Source organism: Paramisgurnus dabryanus, chromosome 8 (assembly GCF_030506205.2).
Source record: "Paramisgurnus dabryanus chromosome 8, PD_genome_1.1, whole genome shotgun sequence".
In the NCBI taxonomy this organism is placed as follows: Eukaryota; Metazoa; Chordata; class Actinopteri; order Cypriniformes; family Cobitidae; genus Paramisgurnus; species Paramisgurnus dabryanus.
In genome coordinates, this window is record NC_133344.1 from 32,679,790 (window position 1) to 32,695,539 (window position 15,750).

Below are 15,750 nucleotides of genomic sequence, written 5' to 3' on the forward strand. Positions count from 1 at the left end.
GGACTTGAAGGATCTAGGGCCTCATTTATCAATCATGCGTACGAACAGAAGTGTGAGTAAAGTGTGCGTAGAAACAGTTTTACGCAAAGTGTGAAATTTATCAAATTGCACTTACACGTAGAAATGTGTGTAAATATACGCACACCTCGGAGCATGCGTACGCACAGAATCTAGTGGTAAAATAGCAATACATAGGATCATCCCCAGTATGTAAAGAAGTGTGCATTTATTATCGACAAGCAGGTTTTAAAAACAATTAGTGTTAATATAGTAACAGCAAACCAGTGTTGAAGTTAATGATTTATTTGTGATTTGTCGTCAAATTGGTGTCTGCCACTATAAATGAAAGCTCGGACAAATGCTCGCAATGGCTTATCTTGCGTAATTGGAAGACTTGGCAAATCATCCATTCCACCGGGAGCACGTTTTCAAAGATCGGGCCGATAATGCTGGTTATATGCGGCTGTCCAAGGTGGAAAGTTCTGTCGTTGTCTGTCCTCGGCAAATTTGTTTTCTTGTGTTAGTCATTCCTCCCGCACTTAGTGAACCAAACAGGATGTGTTATTAGGAAACTCGATTTCTTTGTCTGTAAAGTTCCTCTTTTTCGCTCTCTTTACCATTATTACGGTGAGGGAAAAAGCACAACCACGTGACTTATAAAGGGAGTTGTTTTCACCATATATGGTTCATTGGAGGCGTTTCGGAATGCAGATGACCATGAACGTGCACGAGCATGGTGCTTAAGAACAAATTCGATTTATCATCAAGGATTACTGCTAATGTGTGTACGAACCACGTGTGCACGTTTGATAAATCATTTTCTACGCACTGTTGATAAATGAGGCCCCTGGACCCTATATTCATCCATTATAAAAGCTAGGACATTTTCAAAAATATCTGAATATGTGTTCGTATGAAAAAGAATGGATGTATGTAACTCGGATGACTTGAGGGTGAGTAAATAATGGGATAATTTAATTTTATCCAAACTATCACTTTAAAGACCAGGAAAAAGTCATTTCCGACAATTGTTCCTAATGTTAGTACATTTTTTCCTTATTCTGTGTTCAGGATTATTTGGGCGGGGTTAAAAGGGTGGCTCGATGACACACTGAAGCCACCGAGCATGGCCACGCCACTAACACAACCACGAGCATCGATTCAAGTTGTAGTGTTATTTGAAAGTTAAGTGAGACGGCAGCGTTTGAGAGCACAGTTTGCTCGGTTATGTAAAATAGCTGTGATACAATGAACCCTGTGTTAGTTTGTGCCCCGCTCACCCCCACTTGTTGCCACAAAGTAGCTTGTTAATAGATAAGCAAGTCTGTGTAGTTCATCCCTGACACTGCAATACAAAAATCAAGAAATAAGTAAGTCAGAAATTCCTCGTTCTTATCTATCCTATTTTAAAACTCCTCATTCTGTGGTGTTTTGGTGCAGTTTGTTAGTTACTGATTCCGGGCGTGTCTCAGTGCAGTTGGCCCGCGGTCTGTCTGTTTCTCCCTAAGTGTGCGCTGCTCTGTTTCACATTCAGGGCGTTTGCAGGGGCAGACACACGGCTAAAGGGCACAGTAGCCTACCCAAACACGCATCCCTGCCAGCCAGACTTCACGCACCTGTGTTACATAAACTGAGTAACACACAACTGCAGGTTGATTTTGTGTTTGTGTAACTTAAGATCACTAAAACCTCATCGGTTTCCCGTACTACGCCTATAAAATCTGAATAATTCTTCTTTATATGTCAGTCTCATCCTGAGAGACGGGCGTGGAGGGTATTTTAGAGGAGAAACTTCGAGCTATTGTATGCACACGCACACGGTCCGGCCATTCGCCTTTTTCTTCCCAACAACTCGGCTGCTTTAGTATGCAATTCCTTTACTCGTCAAGAGGGAATGATCTTCACACTAATGAACTGAGGCCTGCCACTTGAATGTAAAACAGGTTTTAACCCGTCTTCAATGTCAGAGCCCCTCCCTTGGGTTTCCTGAAACAACACAACATCACCGCTAGCAGCACGCTCCGCGTTTCAATCACAACGTCTGCCTTTGTCTCGACCCTGCGGCCTATTACTGATGGCGGACCGCTTACCGACTTCGCTTCAAAGACACGGACAGAGAGTTATAAATCTGTACACGGATTATGATGAACGCCACTCAAAAGACTTTATTTGGAGCGGAGAGGAAGAGTTGACAGTTTCGGGTAGCTTACATGTGTTCCCAGAGGGAGACGATGTAGGAGCGGCTTATCACATCAATCCGATCCATTATCTTTCATCTTTTCTTTATTTCACTCTTCTTTTGAACTTGTTAACACGGGCCGGTGTGGATTGCAAAATTTACACTAGATAATAGCTTGTTAATCCCTTTCGAACGTTCGCTTTTTCAGTCCAAAAGCAATTCCCTTTACACGATTCGAGGCAAACGCTGGACTTCAAATGTTTATAAGCCTGCAACTGGTGTTTGTTTTTCGACTTTGTGGTTTAAACTGATACATAAAGAAGTATTTCCCCCCAAAACTGACTTTTTGTCATTCATGTCGTTCTTAACCGATGTGGTTCAGTATGACTTTACTGTATATAATAAAAATGTACAGAGACCAGAATTGTTTAAATATATAAAGTAGCCCATACAACCTTAAATATTCAACATTTTGGAGGCCTTACGATAGCTTGTGTGAAAAAGACGAAATATTTAATTCATGTCACTAATTCAAATTCTTCGCACCTATAGTTCCCAAAACTTCGTGGTTCACACTTACACAAACTTTGGCACATTTGGTGCATACAAAAAAGTGTGATGTATTTAATGTGTTTAATTGTGTACTTACATTATCCCAAAAGTTCCCAAGGATTTGTAAATCCAGAGAAATTGCTGTTTTAAATAATGGTTTGTCCCTTGTCTCCTTTTATTAATTGTTACCCTTTAAGTTCCCTTTAATCCACACTATCCTCACTTAAGTCCATGCCTCCACTCTTTCGCACCACCTCAGACCATAGATACAGTGGCAATAAAATGTATGTGAACCCCTAGGAATGAACTGGTTTTCTACAGTGATTTGCCATAAAATGTAAGTCACAACAATAGACAAACACAATGTGTATAAGCTGACAACACACAAAGCGGCATAACTGTAATTCTGACATGTCTACATTTGTTGAGTGCACTTAAATGTGCGCACACACACAGACGGAGGACGAATTTCAAGCGCCGCTACGGGAAGGAGGTGCAGCATAAACGCTCCACATAAAGTCAAAATTACGTTGTTGTTCACTGCTTTATTCACCAAATGTATTTTAAGGGACTACAGTATGAGACACAGTACCGCAACTCCCTCTCAAATTTATACATCAAGAGTTATGATCTTTGAAGGGCGAAGTTGGACCGGACACATTCAACCGCATGTGCGTACAGAAAATTGCTCACTTTAGTGTCTTTTAGCGGTTAAATTGTTTAAAATCACTTAAGTGTTAACATTTGCAAGCCTTCGAAACACGTGCAAATGATCAACTTTCACCCTATTTAAATTTACATATTAATCCGCGAAATGCATGCGAGCAGAACGGTGCATCGTGATCTATATGGATCACGTATAAACTGCGATCCGTTATACCACTAATTACTATAAAAAACAAACATCTTAAAATACTTGACAGCCTACAATATTTCCCTCTTATGATTGAGCTTTAGAGACTTAGGCTTGAGTAGGCTACTTGCTGGTGGCAAACTTCTCATTTCTCCGATGAGTCAACGACGACCGGAAGTGATATTCATCGAGTATTTGCACAGAAATCTTGTCAAAGAACGAAAAAAACCCTTTATTTTAAATAAACGTTTCTGTTCCCGAACATATATTTTTTGAAAGTTTTTGGTTACGTTTCTTTTCCTTGCAAAACATCAAAAGTTTCTGGTTTTCTTTTTCGTTCCATGAACCGGTTCAAAGCCTTGCTCCTGGGTTCTTCTTGACTTCACTGAGTATTCTGCGTTGTGCCTTAGAAGTCATCTTGGCTCTGCGCTCACTTGTAGGAAGAGTAGCTACAGTATTAAATATAGACAATTTGTCTAACTGTCGACTGATGAATGTCTAAACATTTTGAGATTGTTTTGTTTCCCTTTTCAGCCTTATTGAGGCAACAACTCTTGATCAGATATCTTTGGAGAGGTATGGGTCATAAGAGCTGATGCTTCTTAAGGACAGCAATCTTAAAATGTTTGAGTGTCTTTTATCAATCAAAGTAGCACTAAACCACACCTTTAAACTCATTTTATTAATAATGTATTAATTTGCCAGTTTCTGACACAAATTAGCATTCATTAAAGTAAAAAGTCTATGAGTTCACTTAAATTTTTCTCCAGCACTCTGAATGTTTAATGGAGGTTTTTTTTTTAAAGACACAAGGAAACTAAACTTATTTGTTTGTTGTCAGCTTATGCACATTGTGTTTGTCAATTGCTGTTACCTAGATGAGGATGAGATCACATTTTATGGCAAATCACTGTAGAAAACCAGTTCATGCCTAGGGGTTCGCATACTTTTTCTTACCACTGTATATATCTAAATAGATGCCACATTTGGCAGATTCAGACACATAGCTGCTAAGTTCGGAAACCAAGGCGATTTTAAACCGTAGTAATGAGACTATCTCCAATATTGAAAATATTCAGCAACGGTGTTGAAGGATGATTTTGCACATGGCTTGTATTAAAACATATTAAAAACAACACATAGACATATAACAATAAAACAATAAATACAACATAATAAAAACCAAGTATTCGATGAATCTACTAGCCGACTATTATGACTCATACCTTAAACGAAGGTGCCCAGCATATTGTCAATTTCAAAAATCACACATTAATAAAAAAATGCATGTGAAATGCAAAAATACAGTAAAAAAATGTAAATAAAAAAATCACTGGAGATAAATGACAGATTACACAAACAAATGCTCCATTATTGTAATAGAGTTTATTGTTGTGGTTTGGATTATCATAATAATCATTTTTACAGTGTATCGTTTTCATTTAATGCTCATGATGCTGTATTTCTACAAACCTCTCATCATGAAGAAGTTAGATTCACAGTGGTTCAAGTCAAGAGGACATCGGCTCATGAGGTGATGCCTCTGGATTGACTCTTACTCTCTCTCTCTCTCTCTCTCGATTATTTACACGTTCACCCGCAATCACAAATAGAAATAAAAAGACCATCTCACATCATTTAGTGCTACTAAAACCCACTTATATATGATAATACTGCATGGCCAGAAAAACACACAAACATACACAACAAAAAACTTGGAATATGTGCACATGATGAAGCAATGAGGTTTTGTGATCATAAATGCAATTGCATTGTGTTCTCTTCAGTGTGGTTTCATCAGAAATTGATATAATTTTTATGGTCCGAAACACCTGATGCATAAAGTTGTTTTGTTTTCACAAGTGATGCTGGATTGCTTTCTGTTGCTTTCATGGTTCACTTTGTTTTTCATCTCCTCAACTTTATGTGAGTCATTGAAAACATATAAACATGTACTGTTAGGTTCCAAATTTACCGTTAAAATAGCAAATTTGAGATGTAAAAGCAGAAAATAAACTGAAAGTGTTCAATTAAAGGTACAATCCTTAAAGTTACATCTGAGGAAAAGTTGGATTTCATTAAAATCAGAACACCCACCTCAAATAAAGTTGTTTAAAACCAGACAAACACACACGGAAACACCCCGTTTTTATTTCTTGAGCTTTCCTGTAAAGTCTTTGCCCATCATATACTGTGATTTTTGGTGAAATCTGTCATCTCTGACTTTCCAAATTCTAAAGGATACCTTCCAGAGATTCACCGATAGTAAATTTTCCCATCGATACCGATAACCGACTGATATCTGCCAATACTGATGCCAATAGTTTGGTGGTTATATTAACTTGCATTAATTCAATTCTGAAGATTAAATTTTCTCAATGTTATTCTTTCGTATAATGACCATTAACATTAAGCATTCATCTAACGATGATTCTTTACATTTTCTATACACAAAGCTCAAATGTATTGCATTTTCCTGTTCTCTTCTGATTGACAGGATATATTCGCCATGACTATCAACTGCTTTTAAGAGGGGCATGAACATCAAAGTTTTTACGCCGGTGGCTGGCATATGTTTTCAATTGATTCCAATGGAAGCTTGGCATTTATCAAAAAAGCCAGCAGCTGGCTTTTTTTCACACTGAAAGCCAGCGCTCAGCGTTTTTCCGCGCTCAATGCGAGAGTTGAAACACTGAAAAAAATTATTCATTCAATTTACTCAATTTTTTTAAGGTAAGTGGTTGCAATCAATTTATTTAGGCTACATTTAAACAAACGTTTTTTTATTTTATTTTACTTTACTAATTTTTTTTGTTTAAATGTATAGCTTAAATAAATTGATTGCAACCACTTACCTTTAAAAAATTGAGTAAATTGAATGAATCATTTCATCACTAAAACCAAGCAACCCATCATACAACGCGATTGATAAACAAAGAAGTATCACAGCAACCAAAGTCCTCAGCTAAAGAAAGATGGCAGTCAGTGTCCACCCCCCATTTTCATCCGCATTTAAAAGCTTTGGTGTGCACACCCTTAAACTATCAACCGATACCAATTATTGAATGAAATATTGGTGCATTCCTAATATATTCCATTTTAGCCACTGCAAATCAGGGTAAAAGACTGGGATAAAGTACTGTAGTGACATTAAGTTACACAATTTTAACTTGTTTTTATATTTAGTTTTCAACTTTATAAATAGTAGGTTGAATTGATTTCCAAACCAAGTTGTTTTACCTTCATGCTGCATTATTTTTTACAGTGCACTGGTAAGTTTGCGTGAGGACAGTTTGCATGACATTCACATATTTGAGATTTGATTTGAACATTAAAGATTGCACCTTTATATAACACATGACAGTGTTCTCCATGCTTCGCTGGTTCTGCCACAAACGCTGTAAACTTCATTCATGTGGCTTTACAGTAGAAGAAGAAGAATACAGGTTGAAGTGCTAAGTGTCTGCAACAATATATCATAAGTGCTTGGACGTGACATATGACAAAAAGACACACATAATCACCCCAAACCCAACAAGTCCCAAATTACAAGAAGGTTAGTCCATGATTTCCGCTCATGACTTCTGGAGTATTTTGGAGCCTTTGCATGTATGAAGTCTCTAAATTCAGTGTCGTCTATATATGGCTATGACCTGGAATGAGTTTTCTTTTCAAGTGATTCTTTCATATGTTTAAAGACAATTGTCCTTTTTATAATTTTTTACAAAAAATGAAAATTATATAGTGTTCAAAAGTTTTCAGTATCGGTACGGTCCCTGTAAGGGGACCTCGGCTGTGCTTTCTCATTAGGAATATCTGTTTTTGGCAATTGCCCACCATGCTGATGGTCCATAATTGCATTGTTTCGATTCAAGGGACGCACGCCTGGGCCAAATAAGTACCATAGAGGGCCCAGGACAATGTGTAATTGCATGATGTCCTTCATATGTTCAGTATGGCTTTAACTGCTTGTCTAGAGAGAGGAAGACAAATAAACAGAGACCAGTGAGGATTCTGGGAAGACTGGCAAGCCTCAAGTTCTCCTCTAGTCCCATTTGTAGTGTTATTTTCTTATTTAATAGCACCAACTCTTTCTCTCTCTTTCAATCTCTCAGTCCTCTTCCATTCCAGCCGCACCCCTCAGTCCGTTCATACAGAAAGGAAGAGTCGGAGGGAACGCTGGTTCGGTCGGAGAGAAGCCACTGAAGGGTGGCAGAGACGTGATCCTTTGCAGGTGAGGAAAGAAAGCTGGAGTTTTGGCCATGTGATCTGAGCGATGACCTTCAGCGTGGCCCGTAGGCATCTCAGGCGGGGCGTAGCGAATGGTGCTGGGGGCGTAAAGACTCTGAGGCCCTTGGGGTCCGAGAGCAAGAGGGTGAAAAAGCACACGTCCCGCCGCTCCACTCGCAGTCAGTCTCTGGAGTAACTCGAAGTCCGGAGCGCGTCCTCCGTGAATGGACCGATCATCTCTGAGAAGGGGCGAGGCGGAAATGGGTGGAGACAGAGTCGGGGAGGGTGGGTTGAACAGAGACTTGGGTGGAGCTTCTGTTGGAGGCTGGGAGGGCGGACTGCTTCCATTGGTTCCTCCACTTGGCGCATGTGTGTTGGATGGGGGCTGGCTCCATCGCCCCCCATGACTGGCTCCCATTACTTCCTGTTCAGTCTTGATATTTGATGCTGAACTGGCTACCACACTCTTTAGATGCTGGATCACGGCACGACCGTTATGGATTTTACCTGCCGCATTGGTACCGTTGCCTTGTTTGGGAGACCCATCCTCATTCTTCACATGTTTGCTGCTAGGGGGATGGTTCCATTGACTTTCTCTCTCTTCCTCCTCCTCCTCGCTGTCACTGGCTTGGTCCGATGAGGTACATGGGCTGTCCTCTCTCCGACGGAAAACCTCAACACGCCTCCTGGTCTCTGGAGGACCGTTGTCAGAGTCAGTATGGAGTGGTCTCTTTCGGTTCTCCTCTGATTGGCTAGAAACAGAGTGGGCGTAGGTTTCCTTCGCTTTACGGTCTGGTTCGGCCCTGGCCGGATTGCCTTTTAAGGTCTGTGTGACTGTGGAACCTGAAGAAAACGTATGAGTGAACTTTAAATGGTTTTAGCTGTAGATCATGTAGATCAAGTTCTCAATCCTGGGAGAAAACCAAGTTACTTTTAACTTGAGAAGGTGCTTTACTGCATTTTAACATGGCACCAGACGTGACAGGGTTGATAATAAAAATGACTATAATATACAGCCCCAGAGTATATATTATATTGCTTTTTTAATGACTTAATAGATGACTTAAGGGAGTTCACAATTACGTTTTAGTTGTCCCAAAAACCTTCTTTACCTAAAAAATGGATGGCGACCCAAAAAACCTTGAGATCCTCTGGCTTTGGTACATACCTTGTGCCTTTGGAGAATGGTGGCGTGGGGAGGAGCTTACTTGAAGCCGCTCTGCCCTCAGGCTTTCTGGGAGTTGTAATAAGTCCAGAGGCATGTCTGCCAGCTCCGGTCGACTGAAAATACAGATCAAAGAGAGTAAGCGCTTCTCCTTCGAGAGTTTTACGCATTTAATCATTTAAATGCTAAACCTTGCATCAGTGTTACATAGAAACTTAACTATAAACATTACGCTGCTTTACATAATGTTTCTTAATGATTTATTACAATTAAATCACACAATAGAAGGTCTGCCAGCTCTTAAATAGGCTTGCATTTTTACCTGTATAATCCCCAAACCTAGAAAGACAGCATTTTAAGTCATCTTAATATCGTGAAGGCTAGATATGACACTGAGTTTGGGCAGCATTGCATGCCTCCATAGGAGAAGGCTATCCCAGCATGCATTACAAAATTTACATTTAATTTATGCAAGCAACTAAATGTTGCATTTGATGTATGTGTTCCCTGGGAATTGAACCCACAACCTTGGGGTTGCAAGCTTCTGAGCAACAACCCATGATTGGGTAAATGTGGACAAACTCAACCTTATGGTGCTTTTCCATTGCATAGTACCCCATGGTTTGGGTCGGGTCGGCTTAATTTTGGGGGCTTTTCCACTGGGTGCAGTACACAGTACCCGATACTTTTTTAGTACCACCTAGGTTGGGGTTCCAAACGAGCCAAGCTGATAACCAAAACATGACGCGAAAAAATCATCACTGCCAGCGTCATCGCTATAATGTAAAAGATTAGCTTTACCTTCATGGTAGCTTGCGCTGTCTCGAGTAAACCTGTTGTCATCTGTGCTTTGACAACCAAGAACACCATACCAGTTTGTGGCGGCACATTCGTGACGCGCCCATCTGCATATATGATTAAACGCAACTTAAATGAGGTGACCCGACCTAAACCGTAGGGTACTATGCAATGGAAAAGAGCCATTAGGGTTTAAATTAACCAATGCTGGGTTGTCTTAATTTGAAATGCGGGATTGTTTGGGACAAATAATGTTAATTTTAACCAGTGATTGGGTTTGTACATATTTGACCCAACCATTGGTTAAAAGAACGACCCAGGATCTTTTAGAGTTTAGGCAACAGGGCATCTCATTAGGTTTTGAAACAGAGCTCCAGTGAAGCGAGAGGTACACATTTGTGACACCCCTTTCCAAAAAAGCCCTTCTGAATGAACATGTCTCCAGCAGGGTGCTATAGAAGTTAATTAGCTATCGTAATTACAAAACTAATTAACTAAAACACCATTCAGCCAGAAAATGTTGACATCCATTTGGTGTAATTATATATCACTAGTCCAATTATCACTGAAATTCAGCCAATTTTTCTGACTCCTGGTCGTGTAGCAAAGATTAAAACACGGGGACGAGACGAAGAGCGCTGACGACAACCTTTAAAAGTGAATTAACATGTTTTATACTGTAGCACAACAATTCAAAACACAAGCACGCGAGATCAGCTGAGGTCAGTGAGTCTGACCTGAGTACATAGTTGACCCAGATGACGTTTCGCTCGTGGGGCGCTTTGTGGTTGATGGACACGGTTGCGCAGGACTGAATCCAAAGATATCCCCCTCGCCTCTGCAGCCAGCGATAATACCCTGTGACAACTTGCCCCTTACGCAGCACTACGGAGAAAAATGTAAGACATAAATGTAAGGAGCTTATCAAATTCAAAACACAAATAGCTTTAAAAAGTCCAATACACAATTTGTTTATATGGGTAGGGGGTGCTGTTTTAAAAATGTAAACAGCAAATTTGGACTACTCTATGATCTTTTTTAATTATTCAGTTCAAAATAAACATGGTTTAATGTACAGTCCCTGACAGCTTCTCTTGTATCACCATTTTTAGATACTATGCAGAATATAATACCCTGACAGACTTACAGTCTTCGTGACTTTGCCTGACGGTGTCCAGATCTTCTGCATGAATGAAGTGATAGCAAGTTTGTCCAACCACATCTGCTGGACTGAGGTCCATATACTCGGAAATCCTGCAAGATGCACAAAAACAGTGTTAAAGGCTTTGTCTAAACATAACGTTCAGGGTTCAACAATAAGGACGGCCAGTGTGAAGGATTATATACGTATATTAAAGGTGCAGTGTGTAACTTTTAGAAGGATCTTTTGACTGAAATGCAATATAATATCCATAACTATATTATCAGTGGTGTATAAAGACCTTACATTATGAACTGTATTGCTTTTATAACCTTAGAATGAGACGTTTTTATCTACACACACCGCGGTCCCCTTACATGGAAGTCGCAATTTTGTGCCGCCATGTTTCTACAGTAGCCCTAAACAGACAAACTGCTTTACAAAGCGCATTTTGTCACTACTGTATTTTGATTTAGACGACAACATGTTTGTCCTGTGGTGGCTACCGTAGCTTCTCTATGCATTTTTCGGTAAACGATGGACTGGTTGCAATTCACGATCTCACTGCTAGATGTCGCTAAAATCTACACACTGCACCTTTAAATATTAAAGTACTACAGATACTTAAAGGCATGCTGGAAAGTTACCTGTTTTCACAGTAGGTGACTTGTAAGTCCATGTTGACTCGAAACACAAACATTTGACTTTCCATGCGCACCTCATTAAGTGTGGAGGGCGGAAGCGTGTGAGCCAGAGCGACTAACCCCATTGGTCGATGCAGGGGGCGGGAGGAGCCTGGCACGAGGGCGGGCCGACAGCGAATTCGACCTGTTACATGAATCACCTGATGAGGAATAAAATGAGCAGTTTAACTCATTACGCAAAATAGATATCCTTTGCTAATGGTGTATGTCACAGGACTCACTTTATAACCGGAGGATTTAACATGGAGGCCGCGTTTGGTAAGGGTGGATTTCATCCGGATGAAGAAGCCGCGTTCTGACAGTTCACTGACCGGAGAACAGGGACTGGACGGTGCTACAGGACAAAATATAGAGATTTGAAAAAATATGCTGACAAGAACTGAACAACAAATAAAAAACAATTGGCGTCATGCATTTATATTTGTTACAATATCATGTTTATCGATCCATCTAAAAAACAAGTTTTATGGGAAAATTATCCAGTGCATTCATGAATAGAGCCGTGGACTTCTGATGATGTGTTACCTGGTTCTGGAGTTCCTGCCAGTGAAGATGTGGAGGCGGAGCTTGAAGCACTCTCGTGGGACGTTTGACATCCCGCCTCCGCCCGGAGGTGTGGCCTAATGCCAAGACGCTCAGCCATTTCGACATGATCCGCAGGGTGGATGTAATCGAACACACTGCTACCAGTCAACTCAACCTGTGCACGTAATAGCACATTAATACACATGAAAGATAGATCAATACAATAACAGTCATAGGATACAGGAGTGCAGTGCATATATAAAAACATGACACAGGATCACTACATATTGGCTAACAACCAATGAGAGACCTTGAAGAACATAAAATCATTTATATAGACCTTACTACATTTGTAATGCGCCAGTGTACAAACACACACATATACACACACACGATCAATCCAAAGCAAACATCAGAGAGAGAGAGAGATAAAAGCAACACTACACATAAAACATTAATTTCAGCGCAGCATGACCTACACTAAATATTCTATCTTCTGCACATTACAAAAAATATATAAGAAACTCTGAAAAGATGAGCTTCATAAAATATACAAACTGACTGTCATGTCTAGCCTATCACACAAGGCATACAACATAAAAAACAATATCAAAATCAATAAGATTATTAAAAAGAATGAAACTTCTGTTAACATTTATTCACCCTCATGTCACTTAAAACCTGTGTTACTTTCTTTTCTGGAGCACAAAAGCAGAATCCATTCAAGTTTTACTTTTCTGCTTTCTATACAACTGCAGTGGATGGCAGACCGGCTCTATCGAACTCCAATGACAGCAAAAAATACCCAAATGCTTTACTATACTACACTAAATAATATTTCTTCTGAGATAAAGATCAACATATATCACAAATGTCTCATCTGGAGTTTTAAAAGTGATCTCAACAGTCACAAACATGATTTCAGACTTGGCAAATCTGAGCTCAAAGTCAATATTGAAGATATTATTATCAACTCAAAAACTTCTTATCAGAATTTTCCCAATCCAGATTTATTTCCCAGTACAATATATAATATTTTTAAACTTGTAACTATATTGTCTTTTTGTTTCTCTTTTTTTTCTCCTAGGCAATTTTAAGAAAACATTGACTAAAGTGCAATTTATAGTCGTGCGTAGGTTTTGTAAGCTATGCGTAGGCTATACGTAGCTCTGCGTTGCCGGACAACTCGTCCATTCTATGCGTACCGCAAGCGCTGTGATTGGTCCGCTAGAACCCTCCCATCAGATCATCATACGTATTTCTGCTAACGACGGTAAAAACTAAAGATGGGTCAAGTTGAGGAGTGATCAAATCAAGCTGCAACAATAATCGCTGTCCTTTTACCTCCATCACAGCAAATTTTTTAAAATCTTACACAACAAACTGTGGCTGCTGCTTCTTCTTCTTCAGAGGGTTTACTGGCCAATCACCAATTCTTCGTCTGTTTTAATGGTACTGTTGTTACACGCATGGATACTTTCTACTAGCAGTCTGCATGTGTGTTTACACGTCAACCTGGATGTATATATGAAAACCTACTGTACGGCGTCGAGGCTACACCATAGGACTTACTCACAACTATAAAGAGCCCTTAAATATGATATGGTGTCATGAAATTATAGATGGTTTTAGCGGCCACAATAAAAACAAAAAAAATTTGTGGCCCAAACTTAACTTCCGGTACACTTCTGCAAATCAGTAACAACAGCAGTGATCCATGTTTACTGCCACTCCTCTTTTGAAAACTAAACTTTTTTCCACAAGGTATTTGTTGTCGCTAGTCAGACCGGTAAATAAGCACAGATCAAAAGTTAAAGGGAAATTCCGCTTTTTTTGAAAATATGCTCATTTTCCAGCTCCCGTAGAGTTAGACATTTGATTTTTACAGTTTTTAATCCATTCACCCGATCTCTGGGTCTGGCGTTACCACTTTTAGCATAGCTTAGCATAATCAATTGAATGTGATTACACCATTAGCATCACGCTCAAAAATAACCAAAGAGTTTTAATATTTTTCCTATTTAAAACTTGACTTCTTTGTAGTTACATCATGTATTATATTAAAAGTTGTTATTTTCTATGCAGATATGGCTATGAACAATATTCTCATTTTGGCGTATTAATCAAGGACTTTGCTGCTGTAACATGGCTGCAACTTTGGGCCAGGCGGATAATGTCGACAATGCATGTGCGTCTTATTAAATTATCTATACCAGTGGTCTCCAACATGGTTCCCGCGGGCACCAGGTTGCCCGCACAGAGTATGTAAGTTGTCCGCCAAAGCACATTTTATTACATATTTTTATAATATTGGCTTTTATTATGTATTAAACAATGATAAAATATCAACAAATAAAAGAAAAGAAAATCAACAAGTAAAACTTTTGAGTAGACTATATATACAAAAAGTAGCCATCCAGAACTGTTTTATCCATTGTGGTAGCCCTTGCTCACAAAAAGGATGGAGAACCCCGGTCTATACTATACTATTTTATATACCATGCTATGCTATGCTATACCATACCACACTATAATATATTATGAATAACTTTGCTGTTACACGTTTCTAAACTGCTTTGGATAAAAGTGTCTCCTAAATGTCTAAATGTAAATGCAACTATATACCTGTACATGGTTACTTACCGCACCATACACTGTTAAAGTTTCTGTGTGCGACACACTTAAAATTAACATTAATTTCAACTTTCTTAACTGGTGAGGAGTTGCTATAAATAATCATTTACATTTATTTATAGCAACCCCTCAATTAGTCAAGAAAGTTGAAATAAATTGTATATTCAAGTTGATTCAACTTAAAAGTTTAAGTGCAACAGAAATGTTTACAGTGTACTTAAAATTTGCTGTAATTATGCAGCTGGTTGCCAGTAACTTACTGTAGAAGATAAAGACTGAAAATGTTTCACGTTCATTTAACTTTGAACAAACTGTTGCCAGTAAATAACATAAATTAAAATCTACAGTAAGTTATTGGCAACCAGCTGCCAGAAATACTGTAATTTCTACAGAAATGTTTTACAGTGGACAATATTAACAAAACTGTGTTATTATTATCAATGTTGTGTTAATACTACAGATATGATAATATTGTAAACAATAGCGGATTGTTTACAATGATTGTTTCAGTGATCTTTGTGCACATCCACTTCCAGTGGATCATAATGCCAGTTCTGCTGGTCCAGATTGAACTGAAAAGTTGTTAGGATAGGTATGTAAAGGAATGATGAGGTTGTAGAAATGTTGTAAAGTAAAAGTACAGATAATTTGAAAACAAGGGTAAAAGTCAAAAGTATGCACTATAAATTCTACTTAAGTATAGTACAAATACGTGGAAAATGTACTTAAATACGGTAACAAAGTATTTGTACTTCGTAAACTTACATTCCACCACTGCCTAACAGGATTTTAGATACCTAACCTAACTGCGCCGGAAGTAAACATGCACAAAGTTGATAAGTCCCGCCCACGAAACACAGAAGCGTGATAATCCCCTATTTAGCAGCCATTTAAAATTTTTCTTTACGAGCCACAAACTCTCTTTCTGCCTCCCTACTGTATAAAAAATTACTTGGCCAAAAATAAAAA

The 15,750-nt window shown here is 39.0% G+C and overlaps 1 protein-coding gene across 2 annotated transcripts in view; it reads right to left on the reverse strand.

The window, feature by feature from the left end:
• Positions 1-6,426: 6,426 nt before the first annotated feature.
• Positions 6,427-15,750, reverse strand: part of npas1 (neuronal PAS domain protein 1) — a 49,135-nt gene continuing 39,811 nt past the window's right edge. For both annotated transcript variants that reach the window (XM_065281578.1, XM_065281579.1), the window contains exons 6-12: positions 12,148-12,322; positions 11,844-11,956; positions 11,566-11,762; positions 10,925-11,031; positions 10,515-10,662; positions 8,983-9,095; positions 6,427-8,657 (exon numbers count right to left, since the gene is read on the reverse strand). In XM_065281578.1, the coding sequence (XP_065137650.1) occupies positions 7,696-8,657; positions 8,983-9,095; positions 10,515-10,662; positions 10,925-11,031; positions 11,566-11,762; positions 11,844-11,956; positions 12,148-12,322 (1,815 nt within the window). In that variant the 3' untranslated portion in view covers positions 6,427-7,695. The remainder of the gene's footprint in view (positions 8,658-8,982; positions 9,096-10,514; positions 10,663-10,924; positions 11,032-11,565; positions 11,763-11,843; positions 11,957-12,147; positions 12,323-15,750) is intronic.